The sequence below is a fragment of the Rhamphochromis longiceps genome, linkage group LG16 (assembly GCF_057381845.1).
Source record: "Rhamphochromis longiceps isolate RC_006_pf linkage group LG16, R_longiceps_female_GT1.1, whole genome shotgun sequence".
In the NCBI taxonomy this organism is placed as follows: domain Eukaryota; kingdom Metazoa; phylum Chordata; class Actinopteri; order Cichliformes; family Cichlidae; genus Rhamphochromis; species Rhamphochromis longiceps.
Window position 1 is genome coordinate 29,197,220 of NC_140572.1, and position 16,892 is coordinate 29,214,111.

Here is a 16,892-nt window from a genome sequence, read left to right on the forward strand (position 1 = left end):
TCACTCTCCCACAGAGTAGAGGTTCTCTAAAACAGTCTCTTGCTAAAGAAAGTGATTTATTTTCTTTTAAAAAGTAGCCTTTTAAATGAGTGCCTTATCTTTGGCAAATTAAATCCATACAGGAACGGGGTGAGCATTGGTTGACAAATGAGGACATACATAGGTAAAATTATACGGACCTCGTCCGGTACCCGAGCTATTAAAAACCTAAAGTCAATAGAGTGAAAAATGCAGCCAACAAACAGGTTGGACACAGAGACAATCTGAGGAGTGCAAGTAGTCACGGCTTTCTGCTTGTTTTCTATTGATGTTTTTCGACAAACTGCCAAAATCTTAAAGTAAGAGACTGAAATGAGAGTGAATGGGATGAAAATACTCACAATGGCAAAGAATATTTCAGATATATAGCTCTGGGTTGAAACTGAACATGAAAGTCTTATCATTAATTGGTGGTCACAATAAACATTTTCAACAATATTTCTGCAAAACTTCAAACCAAAGATGAAAGAAAATGAGAGTATAAAACTAACAAGTGAAAAAATCCACACAAGCAGAATCAATAAAAACACTCTCTTTGTATTCATAATGACATTATAGCATAATGGATGGCAAATTGAGATATATCTGTCATATGCCATGGCTGCTAAACCCCAAAACTCAGCAGGTGCACTTATGTACATAAAACACATCTGCAGAAAACACCACGGCACGGTCACCTCATGGCTGTCTGAAAACATCTGTAAGAGCAGAAGAGGATACAGTGATGTGCTGCTGTTTATTTCATTCACACATAAACTGCAAAGCAGTATATACATTGGCTCATGTAGCCTTCTGTCCACTTGTATGACCACAATAACAACTGTGTTGGCAACACATATAGAGAGGTACCAGAACAACATTATGACAAAATACATATATTTTAAAGCTCCAATATTTGCATAAGCAGCCAGCACAAATGACACAACTTCAATCTCACTTGAATTTCCCATTTTCTGCTGAACATAAGATAGTGAACAAGATATATATGTAAAAAATGATCAATAGTACTTTTAGATATTAGAGTACGAGATCCCAGTGGCTGAGCAAAGTTTCTATTATATCAATTAAATACTGATTTGAAAATAAATGTTGTGTCAGTATAACATATTCCTTGTCAGCAGATGTGATACCTGTGATAAAATGTGCACTCAAAGCAATCAAAGAACAATTTTATACTTTACAAAGTTCAAGATTCTAGGCTAGAGATTCATTTGAACTGAAGAATACGTGACATTGTACTCATTATACTCCCTCCAGCTGAATGAGGAAAAAGCTAACATTTATAGCTGCAGTGCAGAAAAGACTAAATGGAATGGGTGGGTCTTAACTTCAGGACCAAGGTCAGGGAGAATGGCATTCTTTCATTTGTCCAACATTTATGATGTTCTTTTAGTTTAAAAAAATTCTTATAAAATTCTAACATCAAAACATGGTTTTCATTAGTTACTACAAGTGTTCAAAACTGCAGAGAAGATAACTTAAATAACTTGTGTGAATGTTAAAGGAAATTCAAAATTTTCTCTACAATCCTATCTCATCAGCTGAACAGTCTACCACCACAACTACGTTTGGTTGAATGATTCTCTTTAAACAAGTCTTCTGTTGATTTTTTTTTTAAATCTTAAAACTTTCATTTACATTTAACCTTTTGTATTGTCTATATATACTATTTTGGTGCCTAATGCTTTGTTTATTTTAGCCTTTGTGTATAGTGCTGTGTGACTGCTTGTCTATGAAAAGGGCTTATTAAATAAACCGTACTTAACACTTAGGAGCTGTCTTGCATACTGGAAAGTACACCTCTCTTTCTCCTTTCTCCTGCTTTCGGCATATTCAAATTTGCTCTACACTCTATAGCCTGAACAGACTCTTTTTTAAAACTCCTTCCATAGAAGTTAAAGGCCTGGCTTCTACTCAAAACATGGGGAAGCAGGGGTTGAGAAGTGTTGTGGTGTGATGAATGTGCAGCTGGCAGCTTGTGAGCTGCAGCCGTGGTAAATAAAATGGCTCAAAAGAAGGATCTCTGGACCTGCCGTGTCTCTACCACACCACAGTGGTGTCGAAACCCAGGACGCGGCACAGTGTGTCCATGCCAGAGCCAGGAAAGGGGGAAGCTGGCTGAGATGGTGGCCGAACTGGTGGCCACCCAGCGCGAGCAGGCGGCGGAGGCGCGCCGTCATTGGGAAGAGCTGCGGGACCAGACCGAGCGTCACCTGGAGAGAATGGCGAACCTGACAATGCTGCTCCAAGCCTGATCAACAACGCTGCCGCCACCCCCACCGGTGTATCCTGACTGTGGGGAAGTGACGGAGGAGCCGCGTGGGGCAACACGGTAGCTGGAGGAGGGGGGACAGCTGGGTGAGGTGCTGCTCCAGTCGGGAACGGTGGAGGAGCTGCTCCAGCCAAAGATAGATGAGGTGTGAGAGGGTCCTTGCCTGCTGGAGGTGGAGGAGCTGCTCCAGCAGGAGATGAAGGAGGTGCACAAGGGTCCGCTCGAGCCAGGAGTGGTGGAGGAACCATGTGGGGAGACGGAGGTCCCCGTCCAAGTGGAGCCTGCTCAATATGGGTCCGAGTTCGAAGCGCGAGCTGTTCTGGAGCGACGGCTGACGGCCCAGCCGCCCTTGAGCAGGGCCTGCAGGGTCGTACCTGCTCGCCAGGTGGCCGGCCTCCGGACCAGCATCACCGCCACCGCTGGAGGCATGGCCGGCCTCCAGACCAGCATTGCCGCCACCACCGGAGGTGTGGTCCTGTCGCTGGGTTGGAAGCTGGTTGGGTGGACGCACCTGCATGGCATCCGCAATCATGGCTGCTGTGTTTAAAAACAAGGGGAAGCAGGGGTTGAGAAGCGTTGTGGTGTGATGAATGTGCGGCTGGCAGTTTGGTAGCTGCAGCCACAGTAAATAAAATGGCTCAAAATAATGATCTCTGAACCCGCCGTGTCTCTATCACACCACAGTGTGTTTACTATGATGCTACCTTCAGAGGCGCAGACTGCCTGCCATCAGCAATACTGGATCCTCTTATCCATCCATCTGTCATGATCCGGAGTTTGTGACTCCGTGTTTATGTTTTAGTAGTTATTATTCTGGGTTTTGTTTTCATGTTCCTAGAGCTGGGCGATAGAAAAGTTAAACTATTGCGATAGGCCTCGTCTCTCTTGTCCTCTTAAAAAAAAAAGAAGAACAACAGCCAATCCAAATTAAGTAGCGCAGAGCTGAACCAATCACAGCCGCAGCGTCACGTCACGTGACTTGTTACGTGCCGCACATGTGTATTTGTTTGGGAAGCAACCAGCCGCTGTGCCGCCCGGTAATGGAGGAAATGAGTGCGCCGACTAGAGAAAGATCAACCGAGCGTGACCGAAGGTTACCGAAGAGAAAACAGATGATGGTTCCAACGCCGGAGAGATTGTCGAATGGAAGAGCCACAGAAGTTCCGTAGTGTGAAGGTATTTCAGCTATTTCAAGTCTGACAAAAACAGAGTAGCGCGTGCCGAAAGCAAGTCTGGAAATACAATAAAGCGGTGCATGCTCAATCTCTGACTGGAAGTGCTAATTCGTCATTCGGCTTTTATCAGACTAAAGTAACTGTTTGAAAAGCTAAGCTATACAACAAGGAGAGAGTGAGAATTTCCTTTTAGTTCTCATTTTATTTGATATTGACAAAAGTTAGTCAATTTTGTCTGATCTTCTGTAAAACAAACTAAGATTTATTTTTAGAATTAATATTTTGTTTCTAAGTGGAATTGACAATTTAGTAGTCTGTTTTGTTTGTTCTATTTTGAAACTTAAATGCTTCAGCGGCTGCCTTTTGTGTAGTTTGCCATATTTGCCTTTATTTATCTGAAAAAGTCTCATGTTCCTTAACCCTTTAAGACCTACCATAGAACCAAGTCCGCCAGAGCTTATATCATATTTTTACATGCTGTGGAGCCATTTTTGGGAGCATTTCAAGTTGCTATACATCAATACAACCATTATAGCCCAGATTTTAATAATATGTATTCATTAAGTGCATAGTAATTACATAAATTGCAAAAAAGTGCAATAAACTACAAAAAAATTGAAAATCGTTTTTGATTTTTTAACATATATTTGTAGTTAGAGAAATTTAAGAGGCTTATCCCTCAAAACTGTAAATACAAAAAAGTTGCACAAAATAGTTTCCCACCACAGGAAATTTATTTTGAGTGTCTTCATAGTTTTATTTTTGAAATACACCAATTTCTATACACTGCAGGAAAAACGAAAATAAATATTATACTGCAAATTTGCAAAAAAGCAGCATATGCATCAAAATAAACTATTTCCAGCAGTGCAATATGAGTCCTAAGCATCCCAGAAACGACACAGAAAGTCATAAAGTCAAAGATAACTTTTAAAAAGACGAGTATAGGCCCTGAGGCCCTGATAGTAAAAAAGACTACATTTCCGCGAAAATGACGTCACTTCCGGTTTCGGGCAAGTAATGGCGGAAATGCAAAAGTTCGCGCTGATGTCTATTCCAACGTAGGAAGTGTTATGACCAGCTGATTGGATCGGTAAAGCGTGTTTCTGGAATATTATGTTTTTGTTCCTGCAAGCGCTTTTTATGCAGTTTTTACAAAGCTTTATGTGGAAGGAAACCGTGACCTAGGACAAGCTGATGGCATAAGATGTAAGTACAACTCCTCCGGTTTCATATGCAAAAAAAATTTTTGCGCTAGCTTACGTGGTTGCAGTGCTACCGGGATTTAAAAATAGTTACGCAAAACAGAGCGTGCCCGCTCCGATCGGCTGTAAAGGGTTAAGTACATCTACCCTGTTGAACTTATTATGGGAAATAAATATTTAAATAAAAACAAGCTGCTGATTATTTCACATTTTACTTGTGAGCAACGGCACATTTAAATCTTACAAATATAGTTATTTGGCTTATATCGTGATAGATATCGTTATCGCCTGAAATGAAAAAAACATATCGTGATATGAAAAAATCTTATATCGCCCAGCTCTACATGTTCCTATGTGTTCCCCAGTCTGTGTGAAGTTTGTGTGTTGTGTCATTGCGTGTATGTCTTTCCTGTTTTATTTTGTAGGTCTGCTTCTTATGTGAGTGTTTTCAGTTTGCCTCCCGAGTCTCGTCACGTTTATCACTCCCAGCTGTGTCCCCCACCTGTGTGTGATCTCCCTGTGTTCTCTGAGTGTTTTTAAGTCTTGTCTTCTGTCTTAGTCGTTGCTGGTTCGTCTGTGTTGTTTCCCCTTGGTCTCCCTGCATCTCTCCATATGTATTTCCCCGGACCTCCCTGCAACTTCGTTTCTGGTTTGTTTTGTTAGTTTTACCCAGTTTAGGTTTTCCAGTTTCATGTTCACCCACCATTGCTGTTTGTACCCACTCCTGTAAATAAATACTCACCTGCACCAGAGCTGCCGCCTTTTGGGTCCTTTCTACAACTCCACACGTCTGCCACACCGGACGTGACACCATCCATCCATCTTCTTCCGCTTATCCGGGTCTGGGTTGGGCAGCAGCCCAAGCAGAGATGCCCAGACCTCCCTCTCCCCAGCCTCCTCCTCCAGCTTATCCGGGGGGAACACCAAGGCGTTCCCAGGCCAGCTGAGAGATATCTCTACAGCGTGTCCTGGGTCTGTCCCGGGGCCTCCTCCCGGTGGGACATGCCCGGAAAACCTCGCCTGTGAGGCGCCCAGGAGGCATCATTGTCAGATGCCTGAACCACCTCAACTGGCTCCTTTTGATGTGGCGGAGCAGCGACTCTACGCTGAACCCCTCCCAAATGGCCGAACTTCTCACCCTATCTCTAAGGGAGAGGCCAGCCACCCTTTGGTGGAAGCCCATTTCTGCCGTTTGTATTCGCGATCTTGTTCTTTCGGTCACTACCCACAGCTTGTGACCATAGGTGAGGGTAGGGGCATAGATCGACCGGTAAATTGAGAGCTTCGCTTTTACACTCAGCTCTCTCTTCACCACAACAGACCGGTACAGCGTCTGCATTGCTGCAGCTGCCGCACCAATCATCTGTTGATCTCTCGCTCCCTTCTCCCATCACTCGTGAACAAGACCCTGAGATACTTTACCTCCTTCACTTGGGTCAGGGTCTCGTCCCTGACCCAGAGTGGGCACTCCACCCTTTTCCGGCTGAGGACCATGGCCTCAGATTTGGAGGTGCTGATTCTCATTCCCGCCGCTTCACACTCGGCTGCGAACCGTTCCAAGGCGAGCTGGAGGCCAACATTTGATGAAGCCAACTGGACCACATCATCTGCAAAAAGCAGAGATGAGATCCTAAGACCACTGAAGCGAAAGCCTTCTGCCACTTGGCTACGCCTAGAAATTCTGTCCATAAAAATTATGAACAGAATCGGTAATAAAGGGCAGCATTGGCAGGCCTGTCACCCACCAGGAACAAGTCCGACTTAATTCCGGCTATGCGGACCAAGCTCTTGCAACAGTCATGTAAGGACTGAATGGCCCGTAGCAATGGGCCAGACACCCCATACTCCCGGAAAACCCCCCACAGGACCCACCAAGGGAAACGGTCGAATGCCTTCTCCAAGTCCACAAAACAAATGTAGACTGGTTGGGCAAACTCCCATGCACCCTCAAGTATCCTCGAGAGAATAAAGAGCTGGTCCAGTGTTCCACGATCAGGACGAAAACCACATTATTCCTCCTGTATCCAAGGTTTGACTAACAGACGGACTCTCCTCCCCAGCACCCTGGCATAGACTTTCCCAGGGAGGCTAGGGAGTGTGATTCCCCTGTATTTGGGACACACCCTCCGGTCCCCTTTTTTAAAGATGGGGACCACCACCCCGGTCACCACCCACGCTGCATTCCGCTTGGCCTATCAGTAATGATAATAATAATGGATTGGATTTATATAGCGCTTTTCAAGGCACCCAAAGCGCTTTACAATGCCACTATTCATTCACTCACACATTCACACACTGGTGGAGGCAAGCTACAGTTGTAGCCACAGCTGCCCTGGGGCAGACTGACAGAAGCGAGGCTGCCATATCGCGCCATCGGCCCCTCTGGCCAACACCAGTAGGCGGTAGGGTAAAGTGTCTTGCCCAAGGACACAACGACCAGGACAGAGAGCTTGGGGATTGACCCGGTGACCGTGGCAGTAGCTGCCTCCGGAGTCCCACAGGCTAACCAAGCCCGGTAGGACTCCTTCTTCAGCTTGGTGGCTCCCCTCACCTCTGGTGTCCACCATTTGGTTCGGGGATTACCACCACAACAGGCACCTACTACTACTCAATGTCCCCAGTCTCCCTCGGAATGCTGTTGAAGCTCTGCTGGAGGTGTGAGTTGAAGATCTCGAGGTCCGAGGCCTCTGCTAGACGTTCCCAGCACACCCTCACTGTACCTTTGGGCGTGCCAGGTCTGTCCAACGTCCTCCCTTACCACCTGATTCAACTCACCACCAGGTGGTGATCAGTTGACAGCTCAGCCCCTCTCTTTACCCGAGTGTCCAAAACATATGGCCTCAGGTCTGGTGATACGATTACAAAATCGATCATCGACCTGTGACCTCGAGTGTCCTGGTGCCACGTGCACTTATGGACACTCTTATGTTCGAACATGATGTTTGTTATGGCCAAACTGTGGTTTGCACAGAAGTCCAATAGCAAAACACCGCCCGGGTTCAGATTCGGGATTGGGATTCTCCCAATCACGCCCTTCCAGGTCTCACTGTTGTTGCTCACATGAGCATTGAAGTCCCCCAGTAGGACAACAGAGTCCCCAGGAGGACCACCCTCCAGTGCCCCACCCAGCGACTCCAAGAAGGCTGGGTACTCTGAACTGCAGCTCGGTGCATAAGCACAGATGACGGTCAGGACCCGTTCCCTGACCTGAAGGTGAAGGGAACAAACCCTCTCATCCACTGGGAGAAACCCCAACATACCAGCAGCAAGCAGAGGGGATACCCAGATACCCACCCCAGCCCAACGCCTCTCACCAGGTGCAACTCCGGACTGAGACAGAGTCCAGCCCCTCTCCAGGAGACTGCTTCCAGAGCCCAGGCCATGCTTTGAGGTGAGCCCGACTATAACTAGCCGGTACCTCACAACCTCACGCACCAGCTCAGGCTCCTTCTCCACCAGAGAGGTGACATTCCATGTCCCAGCCAGTCTTGGTAGCCTGGGATCGGTCCGCCAGGACCTCCGCTCCTGGCCGCCGCCCGGCTCACGTTGCACCCGACCCCTACGGTGCCTCCTGCGGGTGGTGGGCCTGCAGGAAGATGGGCCCATGTCCCTTTTTTGGGCTGTGCCTGGCCAGGCCCCATGGACTAAGTCCCGGCCACCAGACGCTCGCCCTCGGGAACCCTCCCCGGCCTGGTTCCAGGGCAGAGCCCTGGTAACCCTATCCCGGGCAGGGTGAACTGTTCCCTCAATGGTCTTTTCATAGGGGTCGATCCTCTTATGCTGTGGTTTAAAACCAGGCTATGAGTTTCACTTATCTGACATTCTAATGTAGTGCAGTGGTACTGCTGGCCCCTTTACTTGCAGTTGCTTTTATTCTGGTGTATTCACAGTCCCTTAACCCATGTGCTCTTGGAGTGCCTTATTACCATTTCTTGTCCAGGTCAGCCCGGGTCTTTATAGGACTAGTGGGTTAGAGGACTAGACTCACACATCCAGTCTTTCCTGGCTATCCTCCAGTCTTGCCCCTTTCACAGTGGTCACTAGGAAAATACCTGGGACTTTCGGCTAGGCATTACTGCCTGACGTACCATTAGTTTAGGTGTGATCCATCTATATTTAGAACACACCCTCCAGTCTGTCTTCTTAAAGATCAGAATCACAGCTCCAATCTGCCAATCCAGAAGCACTACCCCAGATCTACATGGAATGCAGCAGAGGTGTGTCAACCAAGAAAGCCCAACAACATCCAGGACCTTAAGGAACTAAGGGGCGAATCTCATCAGGGGACTATACCAGATATTAATTAACTACCTCAGTGACCTAACCACTAGTGATAGGTGAGCTGCCACCCTCATCTCCAGACTCAGGTTCCGCAATGGAAGGTGTGGTAGTGGAATTATAGAGATCCTTGAAGTATTTCATCCAGCGCCTTGCGATATCCTCAACTAATGTCAACAGCACCTCAACTGCGAACTTCGTTATGGAAAAGTTGTGATTTGCAAAGAAGTCCAACAATAGGACACCACTAAAGTTTGGGTCAGGCAGGCCATTCCTCCTAATCACACCTCTCCAGTTTTACCTGTTGTTGCCAATGAGAGCTCTGAAGTCTCCAAGTAGGACAATTCATAATTCTCATGTGATGTCAGAGCTACAGGGAATTGCTCACCAGGAGGGCAAAACAATACTCTCCCCTGCTGCCCTACAGCCATGCCTTGAAAATCTTTGAGTTTAATTTAGTCAAAATGCTAGACAATTACTGGACTATCAGATATAATAATCAGTGCAAAACCAAGGAACGGCAAAGAATGGCAGTCACTCATGTTTACAGTAAATATTTTATCAGAGGTAAGATTCTGTTTAGTTCACCGAGTTATGATAAGTGTTGCAATTCTGATGATGCTAAAGCTAGCCTAAATGTTGTCAACGTATATTTAGAATCAGAATCAGAATACTTTATTAATCCCTAAGGAAATTATGTAAGAAAGCTATTTAAGCGACAGTAACAGTAGCTCTAGGAAGACAGCAGAGCTCAAACAGCCATGTAGCTATGTTCAGGCATCACCGGCAATCAGACAGAAAATGACTCAAGTAAATGCCTCAGCCATTAACATTTGAATTCAGCACTAGTCAAATCAAATATAAAAGACTTCTTATTTACTATGTGGTAAGGGAGATTAATTACTTTCTTCCCGATTGAACCTGAACCTTTTCTCTGGTTACATTTCTGTCATTTAACTTTGAAGTATTGTTGCATCCTGGTGCCTTACATCTCTCTTCATTAAGTCTTCTCCCAGCTCCCGACACACACAGACCTGCACATGTGTATGGATCATCATTTTTATCCACACACTATTGCTTACCCAATTGTGTCAAATATGTAAGACCTTGAACTGACTCCTGATCCCTAACTGTTCTTCAAACCTGTTTGAGGGATCTAATCTTACTCACTTTCTCTCTCATTACATTCATTCGTCTTATTGAGGAGAAGACTCAAACTGTACAATGACACTCTTTAATAAAAGCTCACGATTATCTCATGTAAATTGGTATAAATGTATGTTAGGTGATATGAATGCTGATATATGCCACTATTCAGTGCTCCTAAAATGAATGGAGTTTCTCTTATGAACTCTAAACCTTGTTCTAATATGCCTTATTTAAATGATCTAGCCACCTTGATCATCACCTTTCACCTGCCTAATAACTTGATGATCACTAATCAAGTTTGTTGTAGCAGAGAAACACTTGGGAGAGAAACACAAATCCTTTTGATGACAGTGTAATGAACAAAAATCTGTTTTAGTGCCTGAGGGAAACGTCATGCTTTTGAGGGTTAGGTTGTTGAATGAGCCTGATGGTTTATTCTAAACTACTAAACTTATAACTTTTAACTAAATTATTGAAAAAAACCAACCATTTTATTCATACAAGTGTGTTTAATACATTGATTTGTGTGTCAGAATAATAACATTAGCCTTTCACTGAAAGCTGATTATCTCAGGAGAAAAGAGGAAATTACATGTTATAGGGTTACTTTAAAAAAAAAAAGCAATACAACTTTCAATGACATCAGCATTTTAGAAATTAAAATATATGACTTACCAGATTTTATTTTCTTCATGTCTACAAACCATACGCCCGTTGCCTAATGTTTCTTCACCAGACAGCAGAGAGGCTTCAAGACTGTCTTTTGCTGAACAAAGACATTTACTTTCTCTTAAACAGAAACCTTTTACATGATTGCCTTATCTTTGGCAAATTAAATCCATACATAAAAGGGGTGAGCATTGGTTGACAAATGAGCATATACATAGGTAAAATGATATTGACTTCATCTGGTACCTGACTTATTAAAAGCCTGAAGTTAATAGAGTGAAAAATACAGCCAACAAACAGGTTGGACACAGAGACGATCTGAGGGGTGCATGTCGTCATGGCTTTCTGCTTGTTTTCTGTGGATGTTTTTCGACAGACTGTCAAAATTTTCACATAAGAGACTGAAATGAGACTGAATGGTATGAAAATACTCATTATGACAAAGAATATGATAGATATAGAGCTTTGGACTGAAACTGAACATGAAAGTCTAATTATTAATTGGTGCTCACAATACACATTTTCAACAATATTTCCACAAAACTGCAAACTGAAGATGAAAGAAAATGAGAGTATAAAAATAAGAAATGAAAAAACCCACACAAGCAGAATGATCTTAAGCACTCTCTCTGTGTTCATAATGACATTATAACGTAATGGATGACAGATTGAAATATATCTGTCATAGGCCATGGCTGCTAAACTCCAAAACTCAGCAGGTGCACTTGTGTACAAACAACACATCTGCAGATAACACCATGGCAAGGTCACCTCATGACTGTCTGAATACATCTGTGAGAGCAAAAGAGGATACAGTGATGTGCTGGCATTTATTTCATTCACACATAAATTGCTGAGCAGTATATACATTGGCTCATGCAGCCTTCTGTCCACATGTATGACCACAATAAGAACTATGTTGGCCACACATATAGAGACATACCAAAACAATATTATGGTTAAATACAGGTATTTTAAATCCCCAACATTTCCATAAGCAGACAGCACAAATGACACAATCTCACTGGAGTTTTTCATTTTCTGACAAAATCAATAATAATGTTATCAGTGGTTCTTTAAGATATAGATATGGGTATCAGATGCCCAAGAGAAGTCTATTATATTGTTTAAATGCTATTTTACAAATAATTGTTATGCCATTATGACACATTCATTCTCAACAGGTGTGACACCCGTGACAAAATGTTTACATAAGCAGTGAAATAATAAACATAAACTGTTTTATATAAGGTTCAAGATTTGAGCTGAGAAATTAATTTGAACTGAAGAACAAATGACATTATAACACAACATTTTAGTCATTACTCTCCCTCCCAGCTCAAAGAGACAAAAGCCTAACATTTATAGCAACAGCAAAGAGGAGAAGAAATGAAGTGGGTGGGTCAAGGTTGGAGGCAATGGCATACATTCCTTTGTTTTGTCTTTGTCTGTTTCTGACATTTGTTTTAAGTAAGCTGCTTTATAAAAAATATAATATCAAAGCTTTTCAGAACTGTAGAGGAAGATAACATTTGTGTTGTTTTTAAGGGAAAGTCTAATGTCCCTACATGTTTCTCTAAATGTTTGTTATGTGTTTCAAAATGGAATTTGAATCTACAGACATTTAGGTCTGGAGTGGTGAAATATCATACATAAATGAATTTCATGTTCATAGAAAAAATTAAAAGCAACATTTCTGAAGTTCGAACACAGTGCAAAATGTAAATAAAAAGAGAATGCAATCATTTGCAAATCTCACAAACCCATATTTTACTCACAACATAGCCTTTTAGGAAAAACAATCATTTTTAATGTGATGGCCGCAATAAGTTGGGACAAGTCCATTTTTACCATCGTGTAGCATCCCTTTTTCTTTTAACAACAGTCTGTAAACATCTTGGCTGATGAGACTAACTGCTGGATTTTTGGGAGAGGAATGTTGTCCCATCCTTGTCTGATTTAAGATTGAAGCTGCTATACATCCCTGATCTTCCCCGATGATATGATGAAATGACATTTTTATTTTTCGGTTGCAGTTGCCCACAACCGAGATGACAGACCTTGCCGACCGTACATACAATACACAAACGTCACATTGGGGAGACAGGTCAGGCTAGGTAAGCTAGGGAAAAAAACATTGAAATGTGTAACACAAAAGGATAATCCAGAAATGCAAAGATATCACCACACCATAACACAATAAAACACAGACAAGCAACATGCGAGAATATTCTAGTGTGTACAGCTGGATCTGGGATCGCTGCAATCTTCGATTGCGCCTCCAGCTGATCCGCTGTCCACATCGGATGGGAAGTAAGCACGGGAGGAGGCGTTGGATTGGAGGGAGGGTGGGTTATAGTCAGAGCTGGACTGGGACAAAAAATCGGCCCGGGCATTTTGACTAGAGACTGGCGCACCAGGTATTATAGGAAAAACCATAAAGCCTTTGAATGAAAACAAAAATTGTTGTTACAGTGATGGACACAGTCTTGTTGGTATATATGTATCAATCTAATAAACTTAAACCTACACCATCCTCCCTATTCTGGTATTCTAAACAGTATTTAGCCAAAACCCAAAGACTGCTTGGTCGAGTTAACCTCCTGAACTATCTACAACACATGGTGGAAACCTGAAATTAAGACAGAGAAGCCTATTCTCTGCACAGGTAAGAAAGAATAAAACTTAATTGACTTTTTGATGGCATTTTACACACAGTACTGGTACAGAATCTAGAAAATGTGGGTAAATACTGGCATCATATACTTAGCTACTTCTGAAGAAATTATGATGGGACCCTGAAAAAAATCACTATGTACAATAATTGATTTCTATACATTTTACATCAGATGATGTAATGTTTGTTGTAAGAATCAGATAATTATTTATTAAAAGCGAGACATTTTAAATGAGAATAAGAAAGTATTTCTTTGTGCCCCCCTTTCCCTGGCCCCTGGCAAAACTTTGCTACACCCGCCCCTGCACTGTTACGAGCTGTCAGCTCGTATCCTGGTGTTATTTGTCTCTCAGAAACAGTTCATATCTTCCCTTCAACTCATTCATGTCACCTAAAAGGTAAACCTGTTTGTCCTTCACCTGTTCAGCTCTGATAATTCAGTAAGGACATCTCCTGGTTTCCTCTTCATGTTTCCCTCTCACCACATATCCAAACCGATATCATGACCAGCAGCTTTTACAGCTGTGGCTCCAGCAAACATGAGCTGATACTAGAAATTTATATTAATTAAATTCTTTTTTTTTTTTTTTTTTTTTATTAAATTCTAACAACAGCTGATCAAGCTTAAACGTGCTGCTGTTGTTTAGCGCGACATCCACTGGTTTCTTCTTTCTGGCACGAAGTGGGCGATAAACAAACAAGAGAGAAAAGCCGATCAGCTGATCATTAATCAGTTTCATGATTGAAATAACAACAGGTGAGAGAGGAGGATAGAATGAGAGAATAAGAAACAGCTGTGCAGCATAAAGACACAGAATAAGTCCAGCTTTGTGTCTTTTTCATTGTAGCTGAAGTACGGGACAAACTGTGTTCCTTTTCAGCTCAACATGAAACACGTAATACTTTCTCTGGATACGAGACGATTCCGTTTTTTACAGGAAGGTTGGCAACTCTAATAACTAACCTTATAGATAAAATAAAGTTCACTATCAGTAACATCATAGCACCCACCCAGCTGTATAGCAACTCCGTCGTGCTAGCTAGTACGCAGTACGAGTTATTGTAACTGACTGTAAAAAGTCAGCATAACGAAAATAAACTCCACCTAAACTTGGTTTATATCTGACCCAGATAGACTGCAGGTCATAAGTTCTCACCTGAAGTTCAGTTCCCCTGATACTCAGACCGGCGGCCACCTCGGGTCTCTCCTCCTCCTGCCTCACCTTTCCGTCATCTCGCCTCCAACACTTGCTAATGTTACTGAATCTGTGGAAGCTCCGCAATAGCCACCACCAAACAATTAAGTTATTTTTACACATCTCCCAGCTTCTGGCCAATCCACCACCTTTCAGTGTTTATACCGTTATGAAAAAAAGAAAAAAAAAACCATCGGCCCATAAAAACGAAAAATCACCATTGGCCCACTGGTCAAATGCCCGGTATGCCCAATGGCCAGTCCAGCTATGGTTATAGTGAGGGGGTATCAGTATCAGTGTGCGTGTGTGTGTGTGTATCCTGTGTTCAGCTGAGAGAAAGTGTCACCAGGCCTGGTTAAGCGAAGGTAAACAGCCTCCAGTGGACCCAGGCGGCCTTGAAGGAGGGACAAAGAGTTCTGACAACAATCCTGTTATCATGGAGAAGTTTGTTGGTCCAGTCAGCTTCGACCTTGGCAGCTTGCGCCAGTGGGATAGCCACATGAGTGAAGATGGTGAATGTTTGTGTTTAGTGCGAACAACTGCATCCAATTTTTACAGTTGGTCTAATGTCCATCACTGGTCACCAATTCTCTCAATTCCCGTTGTTCTTTTCCAAGATGTTATCCATATTGCAGAGCCATGAGCTTCTCCAAGATCTTATCCATATTGCATTCAAAACACAGTCTGAGAACTCACAGCCCTGCCAATCGTCTATCATGTCGGCCAGCCTTATGAGATTTTGAACAGCTGTAACCGCTACTTGTTCTTCGATAAGCCAGGTCCAAGCCAGCTCCAATCAGCCAGAACTCTGTTACCGTGGTTCAGAATTGGTAGATATTATTCAATGTCTTCCATTGAAAGTGTTGCCAGATGCACGACACAACCGACCATTGAGTAGTCAGTAGACAGTCGGGCTCTCCCAAGCCCAGGAAGGTGTCAATTCCGTTACGGGACCAGTTGATCAAATCCATAATTCTTTAGGTTTTAGAGAACAAGACTGAGAAACTCTCTGAGGGTTAGAGTTAGACGAGACTAGACAAAGACATTGAAGCAGAAGCAGGGAAGAGGAGGGAGGGAGAGGGTGAAAGATGCGTCCGCCTCCTCCAAGAGCCAAAGAGACATTTCATTGTTCTAAAATCTTTATAAAGCTTTATCATTAATAATGTTAAGTAAGGTGATCCAAACTGACTGGGCCTCTCTGGAGGAGCGCTGCCATTGTTTCCTGGTTAGCTGGATGAAGGCAAGTAACTGCCAGCTCTGGGATGCATTAATGACCAGTACATGACATGTAATGTCTGCACTGCGCTAGGTGGCCTCATTCTGTTGTCTCTTTGAGTTGCTGTTCAACTGGATGCCGCTGCAGTGGTGGTCCTAAATAAAAAAAACTGGGAGGAAGGTCCAACCCAAAGAACAAATTTTGAGACCAAAGGTACACATGTTGGGTAGTTTATCATAAGAGAATTTGCTCCAGTCCCGGGAACGTCAGCACTGCATGTTATCATGTTGTCACAATCTGCCATGGAAAATCGTGAGGAGAGAAGAGGAGGACCCAAATTCAGATGACCTGACAAAGAATAAATGACAAAAGACCACATAAATACACACAAGGGTGAAAAGGGAAGTGGAAATACACAGGGAACACAGCTAATACAAATGAACATGACACCGCAGGACTCACGGGCAAGACACAGGAGCAGGGATAAACAGGGAGACAAATGGGGAGATGAGATGAAACACAAGAAGAGCAACATGGAAACACAAAAGGGAGACTGAGCACAGAAACACTATGTCAGTGGATTGGTCTGTGACCCCGCATTTTGAGTTTATTGTTATATTTGTGATTTCTTAGGTATATTGAAAGGTTCTTGTAGTTCTTGTAGTATTATCAGGTTGCCTTGAGTTTAGTTTAGGTTATTCTATGTCAGTGGTTAAACTTTTTTTTGCTAGGCCCCCCTTTGCACCTCCCCCAGCACAAACACATCCTCCAACCACACACAACCATATTTTGTTTTCAAACTCCACTGCAGTTTATTTTACACCTCAATCATTTAGTAAACAATTAAACAAATAAAAGTAAAATTCCTCGTCAAGTCGTCTTTCGGTTCAGGGCATGTTCATGTTTATACTTCATAGCTTCACTCGTGTTCCTGCTCCACATCATCTTCATAGTTGTCACAGTCAATTGTAGTTTTCTCCAGTTTAGGTCTTAGTTTAGTTTTGCCCTTGTTACTT

At 43.2% G+C, this 16,892-nt stretch overlaps 2 protein-coding genes across 2 annotated transcripts; both read right to left on the reverse strand.

Annotated features, from left to right (window-relative positions):
* Positions 1-56: 56 nt before the first annotated feature.
* Positions 57-989, reverse strand: LOC146651353 (olfactory receptor 8G17-like). The gene has a single exon (XM_085385131.1). The coding sequence runs from the start codon at positions 987-989 to the stop codon at positions 57-59; it is 933 nt and encodes a 310-aa protein (XP_085241257.1).
* Positions 990-10,898: 9,909 nt separating this feature from the next.
* On the reverse strand, positions 10,899-11,825 carry LOC146651354 (olfactory receptor 10A3-like). The gene has a single exon (XM_085385093.1). The coding sequence runs from the start codon at positions 11,823-11,825 to the stop codon at positions 10,899-10,901; it is 927 nt and encodes a 308-aa protein (XP_085241219.1).
* Positions 11,826-16,892: the final 5,067 nt, after the last annotated feature.